At 40.2% G+C, this 15,218-nt stretch overlaps 2 protein-coding genes across 6 annotated transcripts in view; both read right to left on the reverse strand.

The window, feature by feature from the left end:
* Positions 1 to 1,044: 1,044 nt before the first annotated feature.
* Positions 1,045 to 10,101, reverse strand: ISCA1 (iron-sulfur cluster assembly 1). Of its 2 annotated transcripts, XR_012042186.1 has the most exons (5): positions 9,943 to 10,101; positions 8,238 to 8,291; positions 6,411 to 6,516; positions 3,344 to 3,571; positions 1,045 to 2,188 (listed from the first exon to the last, which is right to left on the reverse strand). XR_012042186.1 is itself a non-coding variant. In XM_072859665.1 (4 exons), exons 1-4 carry the CDS (start codon positions 10,021 to 10,023, stop codon positions 3,423 to 3,425), a joined length of 390 nt encoding a protein of 129 aa, XP_072715766.1. In that variant the 5' UTR covers positions 10,024 to 10,101; the 3' UTR covers positions 3,276 to 3,422. The 2 variants fall into 2 exon arrangements, 1 of the variants encoding a protein (XP_072715766.1); XM_072859665.1 differs by lacking the exon at positions 1,045 to 2,188 and having other exon boundaries at positions 3,276 to 3,571.
* A 3,372-nt stretch (positions 10,102 to 13,473) lies between these two features.
* TUT7 (terminal uridylyl transferase 7) overlaps positions 13,474 to 15,218 on the reverse strand; it is a 36,891-nt gene continuing 35,146 nt past the window's right edge. For 3 of the 4 annotated variants that reach the window (XM_072859396.1, XM_072859392.1, XM_072859393.1), the window contains exon 29: positions 13,474 to 14,463. In XM_072859396.1, the coding sequence (XP_072715497.1) occupies positions 14,396 to 14,463 (68 nt within the window). In that variant the 3' untranslated portion in view covers positions 13,474 to 14,395. Of the gene's footprint in view, positions 14,492 to 15,218 lie in introns of all 4 variants that reach the window. The other variant, XM_072859395.1, reaches the window with a different exon arrangement.

Consider the following 15,218-nt stretch of genomic DNA (forward strand, 5'->3'; position numbering starts at 1 on the left):
CAATTAAAAAAACCCCAAACAATAGAAGCAACCTATGGCAGATAGGATTTAACTAAAAAAAAAAAAGTATGTTTCCCTGACATTAAATTTCACGGTCCAATTACCTGTGTCTTATTTTTTATTTTGGAGTTCAAATTCATTTTGTCCCATCACCAGTTGTCAGGATGACTTGCATATTGAACTGTTCAATGTTTTCCTAAACAACCTGTTCTTCCTGAGCCATTCAAGGAGAGCTATAAAAAGGGGTGGATCAGGATTACTGACTTGCTGGTGCAAGCGTTTTTTTACAAGTTCTGTAAGAACTCAAACAGAAGGGTAACTGTTGCATTTCCAGTCTCCTGATTGTACGAAGGACTTGGTTCTCTCTCTCCAGCATCATGAATATGCAACTGTATCGACAATCTCTAGCATTTTTCCAAAATTTGTTACTTCACCCCCTATCATTCAGAATCTTCATGTAACAGGAAAGGGAAACTTAGCTTTAGAGGTGGAAAGACTATATCCAAGAGAAAACCCAAAATGTGTCATAAACGTAGTACACGATGGCGTATCGGTGCCACTATACAGCACTGAAATGGAATGGCCAAGAATGCCCATTGACTCTCACCCTCAAATTGCCTAGCCAATTAAAAAACTTTTATGTCAGCAGTTTGATGAAAATCATTATCCAGCTTGAAAGCATACCACAATGACTTTTTGGCATGTAGAAGCCTTCCAAATAAGCATCCTGCCTGTTAGAATTTTTACTCTGAGAACAGTGTGTTGCGAAGTTTAATAGAAGTCTAAGCATTAACAGCCCACTGTATGTGTAAATACCTTTCTGTACATAGTTAATTTTTTTGCCATATGTTTCTATGCTATTCCAATGCTGTTAGTATTTGGAAATGTTTAATATTTCTGAGAAACATTAAGTCAGGTAACAGTGATATTGTATCTACTTTGTAATCCCAGCATACAAACCTATTCTCCCCCCCGCCTGGGCTTGTTTATTATTGTAAAAAGAATCATTCAAGATAGGAATATTTTATGTTTACCAACAGGCAATATTTATTATTATAACTGAGAACTCTACACACAGTATTGCACAAAATTATAATGGACCAATCAACAAAACGATGTTCCTACGTAACTGTAAATAGCACTTTAACAGAAATTTAACACATTGTGCGTTAGGTGTCTTAGTAAAGTGACAGTTTAGAGGATTATTTAATGGGTGTACGAAAGTGCAAACTTTCATTCAAGGCATATGCACAAAACACATGAAAAGGATTGCTATGCATGCCACAGGTCTAAAAAAACCCGAAACCAACACCCCTCCTCCCCACCAAAACACACCAAAAACAAGTTAAATGAGTAAGTACTAGCACTCTTAGCAACCACCAGTGCTACCACATTCAGTCTTACCCTCTAGCAAGAAGCAGGGAAATGCAATCTGAAGAAATGCCCTTAGCTTGGAGTTTTAGACATATTAATGCAGCTATATCACATTAACTGCACTTTTTTGTTTGGCAAGACTGAAAGACTTACAGCACTATAAATGCACCTAGCCAGTGTATTACCAGTAATTCCTGAATTACTATATAAAGTAACTGTGTACAACAGTTGATTGTTGGAAGAAGTACTGTTTTTGTATCAAAAGGTGATATAGTATACACCCAAAATTCAAGTATTTCATATTAAACTATAGGTGTGGAAATTCTGACCTTCTGTTCCTGTGCACTACATGAAAGAGATCAAGAACTATTTTATTTTTTCATTTTTAGCTGCAATCCTATGTCTTCAACACATTACTATTCTGAAGTTGTTGGCAGGCATGTGGCTACAACTGTCCAGATCAACGTGACCTCTGGATTTTCAACATGCAGCCTTAACACTCTCAGTTCACTCCCATCTCAACACCTTCTTGACCTTGACTGCAAGATCCCAGTCCCCGTTGTCCCCTACTTTTTATTTGCACCCTTTTCACCAGCTGTTCCAATCAGTTGCCCAGGCAGACATGTTACCTTCTCTTCTGCACAAGTGAGCAGCTTAGCTGCACATCATCTTTGGACAATCAGGGAAACATGGAGATAAAAGGATGGAACAGTACTTCTCTCATACCAGCTTTTGGGAAGGCCTGGAGAGACATTTACGCTTCTGCCTGAGCACCAGCGAAGAAGTGCTGAAGACTTTAGAAGCTTGAAAAACACTGGTTTACAAAAACAAAACTCTGATTAGGAGAAAGTAAGTTAAATTCCAAAGAAAAAACCGGCCTCCTATAAACATAATATTTTAATTACTGTCTAGAGTCATTTAAGAGAACTATGAAATACTAGGGTTTTTTAAATTATAAATGCTTTGTCTCTAGCTGTTACCGAGTTAACTTCAAGGCAGGAGTTAAATAGAAGTTACCATAAGCTTTGGTGAAAAACCCCAGTCCCTACAGAATTACAAAACAGAGCTCAAGCCATAACAAAATTAGTAGCAGACCATACTACAAAAAAAAGTAATGAAAAGTGTAAGATTTCTCTCTCAAAAAAAAGTGTTCATAGCTTTTGGTGCACAGACAGCACATTCTGTGAACACAGGGCATCAGAATCTGGAGGCAGTTTTACCAACTTTGCAATTTAAGTCAAGATAGATAAATGGCAGAAATGTGAGAAAACGAGGCCTGTGTGTACAATGCTTTAGTATTCCAGTGCCTGAATATATTTCGTGTTCTTGAAAATTACTTTCTAAGTACAGCAGAGACTGTGCCTTCAACAAGAAAAGCAACAGAATTAAAATTGGGTTATCCCATTTTGAACTATTTTTACAAGCAGAGCTATGGTAGCCTACCACCAGATTAATACATGAACTTCTTTTTGGACTTCCCCGGATTTACAGGAAATTAAACCACCAGAAAACCCACACATAAAAGATGACAGCATCAGAAAACAACAAAAACAAAGCAAGTAATCTACATAATCACAGTGAACTCTGAAGCTGAAGGCTGTGTGCCTATGTATATAAAACTTTAAACACAAACACATATAAATGGTTGGGGTTTTTTGGAGCTTCTCCCCCAAATCAAAGCAGAACACATAGGCAATATATTCTTTCAAATGGCTTTCGGATGGGGAAGCGTGAGTAGAGTGGACAAAGAAAATGACAAAGGAAAAGAACAGTGAGATTTTATTTCCTTGGCATGTGAAAGTACAGAAATGTTACTATAGCACTTACTGTTCTTACCTTTTGGATCCCAACTCATCACAAATTACAGCATAACTACATCAGTGGTGGAATTTAACACACAATTTCCATTTTCAAAATTATTTAACTTTATTTTTCTTACTGGTACCCACACTTTACGCAGCCTACAAACCTGAAGAAAATGCATTTGCTTCCAAAAGCCATAAGAGTAAGTGTTTTGGGGTGTTCAAAGTCAAAGTAGTCCTGAGATTTCAGATGTTAAAGCTTTCTCCACAGCCACATGTTCCTTTGATGTTTGGATTATTGAAGACAAATTCACTGGACAGTTTGTCTTCTACATAGTCCATTTCAGTTCCTAAGAGCGTCAGCTGTGCCTTCTTCTCAATAAACACTCTAACCCCTTGAAGACAACAAAGAAAAAAAAATTACATACAGCAAAATCATCATTCACTTTAAAATTCTCTTTTGACCAGTGATAAAAAATGGAAGCTAAATATGAAGACTACTGGTGTAACTTGGTTTCCCTGGCTTAACATTGGGCATTTCTATCACTGTTTTTACTCTACCTATAAAACTCTAGCAACAGTCTAGCACTGTTATTTGTGTGTGCACATGAAAGTCTGTATTTTTAGGGGGGGGATTTAAAATCATGATAGCCAGGGAAACAAGCTGTAGAACTTGGGAACGCATCTCAGCTTCAATACTTAATTCCCATGCATTACAGTCAGTAACCCATTTCCTACCATTCTTACAGTCTGTGCATCCAACAAGATGCCCAAAAACCTTGAAAAACCAAACGTTCCTCTCTCAAAATGATTATTTTTTTCTCTGCCAAAACTATTAGGTCTACATTAACTGAATACTGAATGCTATAAGCAATACTGAATGCTATAAGGCAAATGTGTATCACAGTCTTTAAGGATGAAGAATTAGCAGTTCATCTTAAGAATTAAAAAGAGGTCCCTTTTCTAAAGTATACAAAGGATCTACTTCTCTGCAAAGTTACTGAACTTTAAAACTGCAAATCTGACATAAAGGTGGGAGTAGACTGCTTTAGCTGTCCACAGACCAGGAAATAATAAAAATGTAAAACCGTATCAGTAAACAGCAACAAGAACTCATTAAGTCGTATGAGAGATTGCTGGAAAGCTGTTTCATCACAGCAGACACTGAGATGAAACACATTACTAACACAACTCAAGCCTGTGGGCAACTGAGTTGAATCTACACATTTTTGGGGTTAATTTGGACAGTAACTGACAGTAAAGGCTAAACCTAACGAAAGAGTTTATGGACCTGATCCCTGAAGCAGTGACTTACTACCTAAAAGCCACAAAATTTGTGCTGGGATCCAAAGCCACCAGCTCACTGAGCACAGAGCTATATAAAAGTCAGAGTCTTCACCAGAGATCTGTCTAGAAGCAACCAAAACAAAACAGAAAGCACACAGGCACACCTGAAACGCTGTCCAGCTTTGGAAACTAAGGTCTCTGACCTGCCTGAGGGAAACTGCTTTTATATTCCTTAAGATCCAAACCAGGAAATGCGTTCTGAAAAAAGTGTCTTCAGCCCTATAAAGCTAGAGCAGCTCTGAGTCAAGCAGAAGAGGTAACTCCAGAAGCCAGCTGAATTTGAAATCAAGAGGCATCTACAGAATTAGGTGGCAGTCCCTATCTCGCATACTCTGGTTCAATTTAATAATTTGCTGAAGTTCCAACTAATTCTTTGTTTAAGAGAATAAAATTTATGAGTTAGTCACAGGTATTCTGAAGAGAGCTGGAAGATGGGCTCTGCCTAGCAGCATAGCTTCTGTAAGAAAATAACTGTGATATCCCACTTCTAGTCAAATCTCTTACTTTGCCACCAAATTAAAAGTAATACTCCTGAACATAATAGAACTAATTTAAGTAATGCCTAAAAAAACCCAAAACCACCCCCATTAAAGGAATTTTAGGAACTTTCGGAAAAAGAACAGAAACCAGAACAAACACTATTATGCTTCTGTAAAAATCCATATTTGACAAAAAGACCACTGACAGAAATTTTTATGAAAATTGGAAAAATGTATAGAACTGTGCTGGTTTTAACTAGGATAGAGTTAATTTTCTTCATACTAGCTAGTATGAGGCTACATTTTGGATTTGTGCAGAAAACAGTGTTGATAATACAGGGGTGTTTTCATTACTGCTGAGCAGTGCTTACACAGAGTCAAGGCCTTTTCTGCTTCTCACCCCACCCCACCAGCAAGGAGGCTGGGGGTGCCCAAGAAGTTGGGAGGGGGCACAGCTGGGACAGCTGACCCCAACTGACTAAAGGGATATTCCATGCCATACGACGTCATGCTCAGTATATAAAGCTGGGGGAAGAAGAAGGACGGGGAGGGATGTTTGGAATGACGCCGTTTGTCTTCCCAAGTAATTGTTACATGTGATGGAGCCCTGCTTTCCTGGAGATGGTTGAACAACTGCCTGATGATTCGAAAGGGTGAATGAATTCCCTGTTTTGCTTTGCTTGTGTGTGCTTTACCTATTAAACTTATCTCAACTCACTAGTTTTCTGACTTCTACTCTTCTGATTCTCTCCCCCATCCCACCAGAGGGGAGTGAGTGAGGGGCTGTGTGGGGCTTAGTCGCCGGCTGGAGTTAAACCATGACAGGAACTTTAGCAATAGACTTATCATGGGATGCTCAATGAAATTATCAGGCAGAAAGCCTAAATACCAGCATATGAAAACAATTTTAAAAATACTCTTAAATTAAAATCATATAATATAACCTGTTGTTACAAAGCAATGCAAAGGTCAAAAGCGTAAAGCGGTTAAAAACAAATTACAGATCAATGAAGAATAAGACTAGTTAGAGAAGGTAATTGGAAAAATCCCTTGCAAATAAAATCTTTACTTTGACAAACCTTGGTTTAGGTATGCTGATAAAGTATTAATTTATATTATTCTATATTTTCCTCTAAATACCTGCTATTAGCCACCTCCAAAGACATGAATGATGGACTAGACTGTTCTGGTGGAGTAGTCCCCGATGCAGAGATTGCAAAGCTGCAGATTTTAACTAACTGGTTACTTCAAAACAGAAACTAAGGTGACAACAATTCCCATTACAGAACAGTAGGACCTATTGCTATAACTCATTACAATTAAGTTCTAACTTGTACCTCAGCAAACCTGTAATAAGTTATTCTTCCCCCCCACCACAGAAGTTTGCTCTGCTGCATCAGAAACTCACCGTCTTGAACTACTTCTTCATCAGAGTCTCCTTTCGATTTTGTATATTCTAATGTGTAAGAAAGTCCATTGCATCCTCTTGTACGAACACCTACTTTCACGCCTACCTAAAAAAACCAAAAAAAGCAACCCCTCATTAATTACTTTTTCAAAACCTATTCTGGAACACCAAGATAAAAAGTATGCAGAACAACAAAATGCTGGCATTTATTATTCTCCACAAAACAGAAGTGAATTAACTTGGATTAAGAGGTAAAATTTTTTGACTTTTACAAAACCAACTGCCAAAGTAAAAGCAAACATCAGATGTTTGCTACTGTGGATCAAGCCCTGAAGTACATTAAAGTTTTGAAGTAATAAATTGTTGGCACTCCTGTAGGGGCCTGGTCTCATAAAGACAGTCAAATTTCAAAGACAGATATTTTTGTGACTTCAAATTAAAGTTTACTCAGATGCTAATTCAGGCGCTATGTTAAGATTATTGACAGTAACGTAATTATGAAGCTGTGAGGCCAAGACAAGGGCAGTTACTAGATTTTCACAGAACTCTTATAATGACACCATCAGAAAACTTACTTCAAACCAAAGTTTTGAAAAATGTGCTTTGATTTCTTCATTACCTCTATTGCCAGGCTCACTTAAAAAGCAATCCCCTCCTTAAATCAATATGTATATTTGCTTACTGTTTTAATCAACCTTAAAAGCCAACCTAGTCAACATGTTTGTAACATTCACAGTATCCAACAAGTCTGGCAAAAAGAGCATCTGTGTAAGTAAAGAACTGAGAAAAGGTTTTAAAGAAACAAAAAACTACTTGTGCACAATAATCTTTCAAAAGTATCTGTACCACTTTCCACACACCAATGCTTCATAATTGAAGAGGAAAATTATATTGTCTACCTCCGTAATCAATATTACAAAAAAAATGTTATCAAAACATATCACTTGTCATCAAGTGGGATCTCAGACAAAAAGCATTTGATCTTTTCAGACTAAATACCTTTATCTACAGGAACTGCTAAAAATAATGGGCTGGAAAATGCAAACACCATTTATAGCAAGGGGATGGCGGACTAGCTAAGCTGTAGGCTTAGGGCTTCCTTAGGATGGTTTAAAACATGAGAACAAAGAGTCTAGTTAGTTGCAGATGTGCAGGAAGCAAAAGAAACAATAGGCCTTGTATGAAAGTTAAAAGAGAAATATTCTTCTTGAAATAATACTTACTGTAAAGAAGAAAATCTAATGCTTCTTTTTATAATGGTTAGAAAGCAAGACTCTGGGTGTTCTTCCCCAAGAAGAAAAGATGACAGGCTCAACCAGTTATTTGGAGAAATGCTGATTACTTTAAAAAATACATTGTGTGGCAAGTTTCCTAAGAATTAGATGTTTTCCAATGGGTATGAATCTAACTTTATTATTATGTACTTCAAAATGAGAATTCCTACAAGAACTTAATAACATCTTAATATCAACAGTTGAAGATCTCTTTCCCTACCAGAAGTCACCACTATGCCATACTAAAAGACTTCATTAAACTATAGCTAAAAAATATTTTGAAGCTTAATATTTTTTCAACTTTGTCCATCTCAAAAGTAACTGTACCATGAAATGTCATTAGAGTCAGTTATTTCCTGCATTTCATTTCATAAAGAAACAAAGCTTGATATATAAACAAGCTTATGCATTCCCCTCCACAAAAAGATGCCAACATCTCTAATAAAAACCTCAGTGCTTATTTCAAGCTTCTAAGTTAGCCAAAAATGCTTCGCGATCATGAACTGTGCTAATACCCTAGCACAATCGACAGGTTGGCCCTGTTTATACTTACATGCTCAGGTTTATCTTTAAGAAGCTGTTTTATCTTCTGAACAGCTGATGGAGTCTGAAAAACAAAAACGTATACATCAACGTGAAACGGGTTTTTTTGGTTTACTTGCAGTGAGTGCTTGCACATATTAAAGTGTGCAACACACTTAGTTGTACTATAAAAAACTTCTATTCCAACTCTGTGCACTCAAATTTTCTTAGTTTATATTTGTCTCCTATCTGCCAAGTCCACCTGTCAGTATTGATTCACCCCTGTTCTACTTGAAACTGATGTCTGCGATGAAGATACACACTCTGCTGTAAAACAGATGATTGCTGTTATCTAATCCATGCAGAACACAAAACCTCTTCACTCCCTTCCTCACCCACACTGCCAGCAAACAGATAGCTCAAGAACTTCAGTTCTTAATATTCGTCTGTTTGGGTTCCCCCCCTCCCAATCACTACCACAATCCAATTAAGTAGTAATGCTCTTGCAAAACTTTTGTCACATACATATTACAGACAAAAATCAATTAGGCACAGAAGTATTTATGGCCTACTCCTCTCTTCCCACTAACCTAGAGGGGAACTGTGACTTTACAGCAGATGAATTCACTGCTCATGCAGATCTAGTTGTTGCACAAACACAAGAACACAAGACAAACATAAAAATTTCCATTACATGCTTACAAGTTTCTAGGACACTGGCAAAAGGAAAAGCATTAGTTCTTACATGAAGTTCTTACCATGAGCAGACTTAAGCACACAAAGCACACTACAAGTTAGACTTACAGTAGAAAACCTTTTCTAATTACCGCTATTAATCTTCATTTGCTACAGAGTCACTACTGAACAGGAATTATCTGCTCTGGCAAATGACTGAACTACATGCACTTAATCTACCCCTGTTCCTGCAGGGAACCGACTGTACTTTCCTCTGCAGTAATCCCTCTCAACAGTACAGCCGCCCCAATACTGCTGCTAGTAGCAAATGGATTACGCAATTAACCTCAATTATCAAAAGGATACAAAACCTCCTTGGAAACAACCTACTCGTCAGCTTCTGTAGACAGTGCATTTCCATTTTTTTTAAAGTACATGCACTTCTTCGGCTGACTCCGCAAAAAGACCCCGCCGCAGGAAGCGACCGCACTGATGTTCCCCCTTCTCCCGCTGCCTGCCCTCCGCAGTCCTGCTTTCTGCAAGGGCTGCCTGCACACGGAGCAGAGGGGCGCGGGGCCTTCTCCCCGGCGGGACTAGCGAGGAGCAGCAGCTCCCCCCCGCTAAACTCACGAAGAGGAAGAGATCCCTTAAGCCTCCCAGTAGCCCTTTCCCACCGAGCAAAGCCCAGCCGCAGCGCAAAGCTGGCAATCTCCGAGGGCTAACGGCGCTGGCCCTCGGCCGCGACACTGCCCCGGGCGAGTCCCACCCCCGCCGCCCCCGGCACGACCCGACGCAGCGGCGCCTCGCCCGCTGCCCGCTGCCAGGTCGGGCCGTCCGCGCAGACAGGCTGGGCGGCCCGTCCTCGTCCCGCCCCGCTGTCACCGGCGGCCCAGGGGCGGCTGCGCACCACCTGCCGCGGGGCGGGCGGCAGGGCCCGGGGAGGCCCGGCAGCCCGGCCCGGCCCGTGGCGCAGCGCTCGCACCCGTGAGGAGGAGGCAGGGCCACTGGGGCCTGCGGGCGGCGCGCCGAGCGCTCCCCGCCCGCGGCGGCGCGGCACTGACCAGGGTGAGGGCGGCGCGCGTAGCCTGGATCTTCCGCTTGCTGACGGCGCGCACCGTGGCCCTCACCACCGACGAGGCCATCGCCCCCCTCCGCCCCGTCCTCTGCCCTCTGCCATGGGCACCGGCGACGTCACGCCGTGACGCCACGGCGCACGGCGCGCTTCCGGCGCCCGTCCCTATTGGGCAGCGGGCTGTGATCGGCGGGCAGCGGCCGTTCCGCCCCCTTCCCCACCCCCGGGCGGGAGAGACTGCGACGTCGCCTGCGGCCGCCGCGGCCGGGCGGGGGCGCGGGTGGCGGTGTCCCCGGCCTGCGCCGCAGGCCCGGCCCCGGGCAGATGGGCTGCTCGCAGAGATAAGCGGCAGGCTTGGCCAGGGCCGCCGCAGCAGGAGGCCCGTCCCTTCAGGCGCCGCCAGCTGCCCGGGGAGGCGGCAGGGAAAGGCCTGCCTGTGGGAACGCGGAGGCCCGTGAGTCCCCATCGACGAGAAATACGGGCAAAGAACATGAATATTTGTTGATGGTCAGACAGGCAACCATTTTAAGCAGCTTTGCATAAGGCTATTCAATAGGAAGCGTTGGCAGCGCAGGCAAAACCCAGGTGCGGAGTGATGCTGGGCGGGCAAATCCTTCAGCGCAGGGTGCAGAACCCAGAGGCGGTGACCGGTGCCGGCTGTCGCTCGCGGGTCCTGCAGCGGCTCTGCCCTCTTCCCGCCCGCTGCCTCCCCCTCCCTCCGGGTTTAAGCCCAACAGGGGCTGGGTGAGGGCGGGGTGGCGGTCGGAGCCCAGCTGCTCCTCTCGGCGCCGGCCGGGTGGACAGTCCTCGCGGGAAGGCCGCTTGGAAGCTGCGGGGAGAAGGGCCTGCCCTTCGCAGGCTGCTCGTGGCAGCCGGGGGAGGTGTGCTGGGGTGGCTTCTGGGTGCTGGTGAGAAACCCTGACAGCCTTGGCCCAGGCAGGCTAATCCCATTACTTTAAATTGAATCATGGCTATGCCGGAAGGAGAACAAGTACCCATTTTTCATTTCCTCTGACAGCATCCTTAAATATGCTAGATAATACTTTAAACCTGTATTACCTGTGTTTACAAAGTCCAAGCACACGCAACACGTCTGCATCTCATCACCACATCAACTTTGGGTACCTGATTCTGGGCTTAGCTGTTTTGAAGAGCTTCATAGTAAGTGTGCAGCTGTTTTTCTTTTTTACATACATAATTATGCCACTACTCTTTAATGAGGCACAGTACTGCTACCTCAAAGTAGCACACGTATAAAAAAAGTTGTATTTTCTTTAGCTACACAAAAGGTGCCTTCCACGCACAACTCGCACAATTTGGGCACACATCCTCAACTAAACCACACCCACTTAGGGGCGGGGGGGCTTAAATGCACTATCAGCCTGAAGCTGAAGTCAGTAATACGTGTGCTTGGAGGGGGGAAGCTTGTGTACAAACGCAGCTAATACCTTCTTCGTTATTCACAGTCTACCATGCAGGCATAAGGAGCTTAACCTTCTTCTGCTTCCTTAGGATGCTTCCAATTATCACTCTTTAGTCGCCTGTCTGCTGAATGAATCAGCATGAAGGACTGAGCATGGGCTAGAACAACAGCCTTCCTCTAAAGTGCTTTTCATCTTCAGTACATTACCAAAAGAAGATAAAACCAAAAGTCAGTATTAAAATCTAAATAGTTCAAGTGAATAACAAGAAACAATATTGATAACTTTATTAGTAGAGGGAAGAAAAAATAGTTAATTTGCTAGCAAGCTCCCATTCTAGGTAGCTATTTCAGGCCCCAAAAAGTTACTAACGAAGATAATTTTTGATGTGGCTTCTGCAGTTCTTATAAAAATGTGATGAGATTTATAAAATAAATCACTGTGTATTAAATACATTCAAATAAATTTTTTAATGGATGAGAAACCAGTTTTAAATACAGCCATGAAACAATTCCACCAGAACAATTAAATTACGGGAGATGGATGTGGGTTAATCTAGTAGTTCTATAGCTAACTGAGATTAAATTGCCTGTTTCAGACACAGTTAACTGCTGCATACCTGAAACAGAATATTGTCCTTCTCCTTTTTCAGGGCTGATAACTAACTACTTGTAGTACAAGACATTTCCAACTTTGGAAACAGGGACATCAAAAGCATGTGAAATTCCTGTGAAATATGACAATAGCACTTTTTTTTTTTAATTTAAAAAGCAGCACAAATAAACAGTGCTACCAACTCAGTGTCCCTCCCTGTCATTACAGGGACTAAGTATACAGGTGGTTCAGAAGAGGTCTTTTAAACTATTAGTTTATTGGTATGCATGATTACATTTTATTAGCATGAATTTAGTTGTAAACTATTATTTTAGTTTATTACTACTAGTTTTAATACCGTTCGTTTTCTAGAAACTTTTTATTAATGCAGTGTGTCCTTTCAGAGTTCTTCTTTGTATGTGGAAAGTTGCTTCCCTTGAGAATACACTCCCATAAGGCAAGCAGGATCTTGAATATCAAGAATTGTTATGAAGAACTAACTTGTCTTCAATTTTAATTTTCAATCTGTTTACTAAATTTTATCACAAATTAATCCAGCACATACGTATGCCTCCTCAACTGTGTTTATTCTGTGTCACATATCATTCTGTAAGTTACGACTGTGCTCTTTAACTACTCTTTTAGCAAACAAAGGATTATTAGTTACTAGTTTAATGTTTGTGATTTATAACCCAAGTTTGGGGGTTTTATTTTAGAGCTATGAGATTAGTAACTATATAGAATTTGTAGTTGCATAAGGAAGCAGCAGCTTCAAAGTGAGAAGACTGGTGGATCTGCAGAATGAGTTTTCATTCAGATGTGAGTTTAGAAATTTCACAGTTGAAAACTTCACCGCTAAACTACAAAGTATCACAAATGGAAGAGGGCGAGTATGTGTAAGTGGTGTTTTTTTTTTTTTTACATAACTTCTACACTTGAGGTTATGCCATAGTCCCTTAAAGGCTTACACATTTCATTCCCATCAGCAAAACTGAAAGTAACTCTGAACAGAGGGCTAAATAAGGCATACAGAAGGCATGTCAGCCTTCCTTTTTTGGGGGGATATAAATGAAAAACTACAAGAGTGAACTTATTTTTGAGGGAAAAACTGACTTAGTTTCATATGATGAAATATGCTATAGAAGACAAAGTTGGAATTATTTTGTTTGTTGCTGGCTAATATTTTGCTTGAAAATATGTTAAGGAAAGAATACAAAAGAAGTTTTTTGCAAACGTTGCACAATTAGAAGTTTACAGATAGCCAGCTACAGATGGATGAAAACCAGAACAGGAGGTAGGATCCCAGTTCACTAAGACCACTTTGGCAATTCTAGCTTTCAACTTTAATAAAAATAGATGGATAAGGAAAAAAATTAAACATGAGATTTCTAAAACAAGATAATTATAGTAAGTTATCATTAATTCTACATTTAAGTCATGAATACTGAAAACTACAACCTAAGAATAAATACCGAAACTTAAGGCTGATTTTTTTTTTTAATTTATTTCAAAGTCATAAATAACAGTGGTTTCAATTTTACCATGTAACTAATTCTTTCCTGAACAAGATAGACGGTACATTACCAGCTCTGGAAGGACTTCAAGTAAAGCTCAAGTTCATACTACTAATTAAATTCTTAGCTGGTACAAGGATCCTCTTCACATTTTATGAAAATGGACATGTGTTTTCCCCAGTTGCCAAGTATAATACCTCTGTTCCTTAAAGCATTTTTATCTGTATCCCCAAGGCCTTGAAAAAGATTCTTAGCAGCATCAAACAGGACTGATCTGTTTCTTAAGTCTTTCTTCTTGTACACAAGCACAGCAGCAAATGAACTCCCATAAAAATCACCCAAGAAAAAAAACCAAGAAATCTCAATGGCACTGCTTGTCCAGAGATTATTTTACGTATGTTTACTAGTGTCTACGTTTTCAGTTCTCTACAGGAAAAAAAATAATGTAGCAGTCTACAAACATTTCAAACACTTTTACACAAGGATTCAGTAAACAATCAACATTAATAAATATTATTTACTCCTTCAAAAAAAATCAATTTTTGAAGAAAGTATGATGTATTTGGCTTGCACACAATTTTAGTGCATTTTAAAACTGTCAGGTGGAATGACAAAACCTTGAAAACAGTCCATTTTTAGTACCTGCCCTTTTCTATACGATTTACCTAGTGAACAAATACAAAACATCATGGCTTTCTATTAAAATGCTCAAACAATCTATTTAAGAGCAGGGGTCTGTAATAAAATCCACAGTTGCTTGTACTAGCAATCTAAAATAAAACACCCATATTTCATTAAACTTAAGTTGAAAGTTGTCTGTGCTGCTGTCCTGTGAATCCAGATGCTTTAGCCAAAGAAAATTTTTTAAATGAATGAAGGGCCCGTATTGCAATTTAACAGTGCATAATATCTCTCATGATTCTTGTTGGGTCCTCTTCTGTGAGGCTTTTCCCTGAGTCATGTACTTATTAGAAAGGCTGCCTAAGATTGGGAGGAAAAAAGCATCACACTTTAAAAGTTAAAAAAAAAAAAAAAAGAAAAAAAGACAAGACTTAAAACAACTGAAACAATCAGACAGGTTAAAATTACTCTTAAGTCAAACTATAATGAAAGCACACACAGATCAACTTTAGATCATTACCTGCTGGAGGAAATACTAAAATACAAAATTGAAAACTAGCATTTTTTTTCAACTAAACACCTTATGACAGGTGACTTTGTGTTTAAAATCCCCAAACTTAGATTTGAAAAAGCCTTGCAGTGAAAACAGAAAATACTGTGTCTTCCCAACAAAAATGAGAATTTAATTTGAGATACTTAATTGCAGTTTAGTTTTCCAAAGTTTGTAAAGACTACTTAGGTCCCCCTTCAGGTGCCCCAGAAGAGATTTATATATTTTATTGAGTAACCCAAGCTGCTAAGAGGTTTGCAGAGTTGCATTAGAAACTCAAAGTAATTAAAAAAACCAGTTGCTTTTAAAATCTTCATTGTACCTGTTAATAAGTGTGTGAAATTACTGTAAGGAAGCTGCATTTGTGACCATGCATCTAACACAAAACATCTCTGATCCAGAGACAGTACATAAAGGCCTTTATATTATCATCTGACTGCCACTTGTAAGTGTAATTTTAACTTCCTTGCATTTTAGCAGCTCAGACCAAGGATGTGTTTTGATAGTCTCTCCTAAATTAGTTGATCATGTGGAATTCTAGACAATTACTCTGAGGAAGCCTCAC

Source organism: Ciconia boyciana, chromosome 4, assembly GCF_034638445.1.
Source record: "Ciconia boyciana chromosome 4, ASM3463844v1, whole genome shotgun sequence".
NCBI classification, from domain to species: Eukaryota; Metazoa; Chordata; class Aves; order Ciconiiformes; family Ciconiidae; genus Ciconia; species Ciconia boyciana.

What these genes read in the sequence shown, in the direction of transcription:
- ISCA1 (XM_072859665.1), bottom strand. Translation starts at nt 10,023, where the DNA reads ATGGCCTCGTCGGTGGTGAGGGCCACGGTGCGCGCCGTCAGCAAGCGG. An exon ending in CGCGCGCCGCCCTCACCCTG is followed by an intron (nt 8,292 to 9,942) that starts GTCAGTGCCGCG and finishes TTTGTTTTTCAG; the next exon opens with ACTCCATCAGCTGTTCAGAA. An exon ending in TTAAAGATAAACCTGAGCAT is followed by an intron (nt 6,517 to 8,237) that starts GTAAGTATAAAC and finishes TGGTTTTTTTAG; the next exon opens with GTAGGCGTGAAAGTAGGTGT.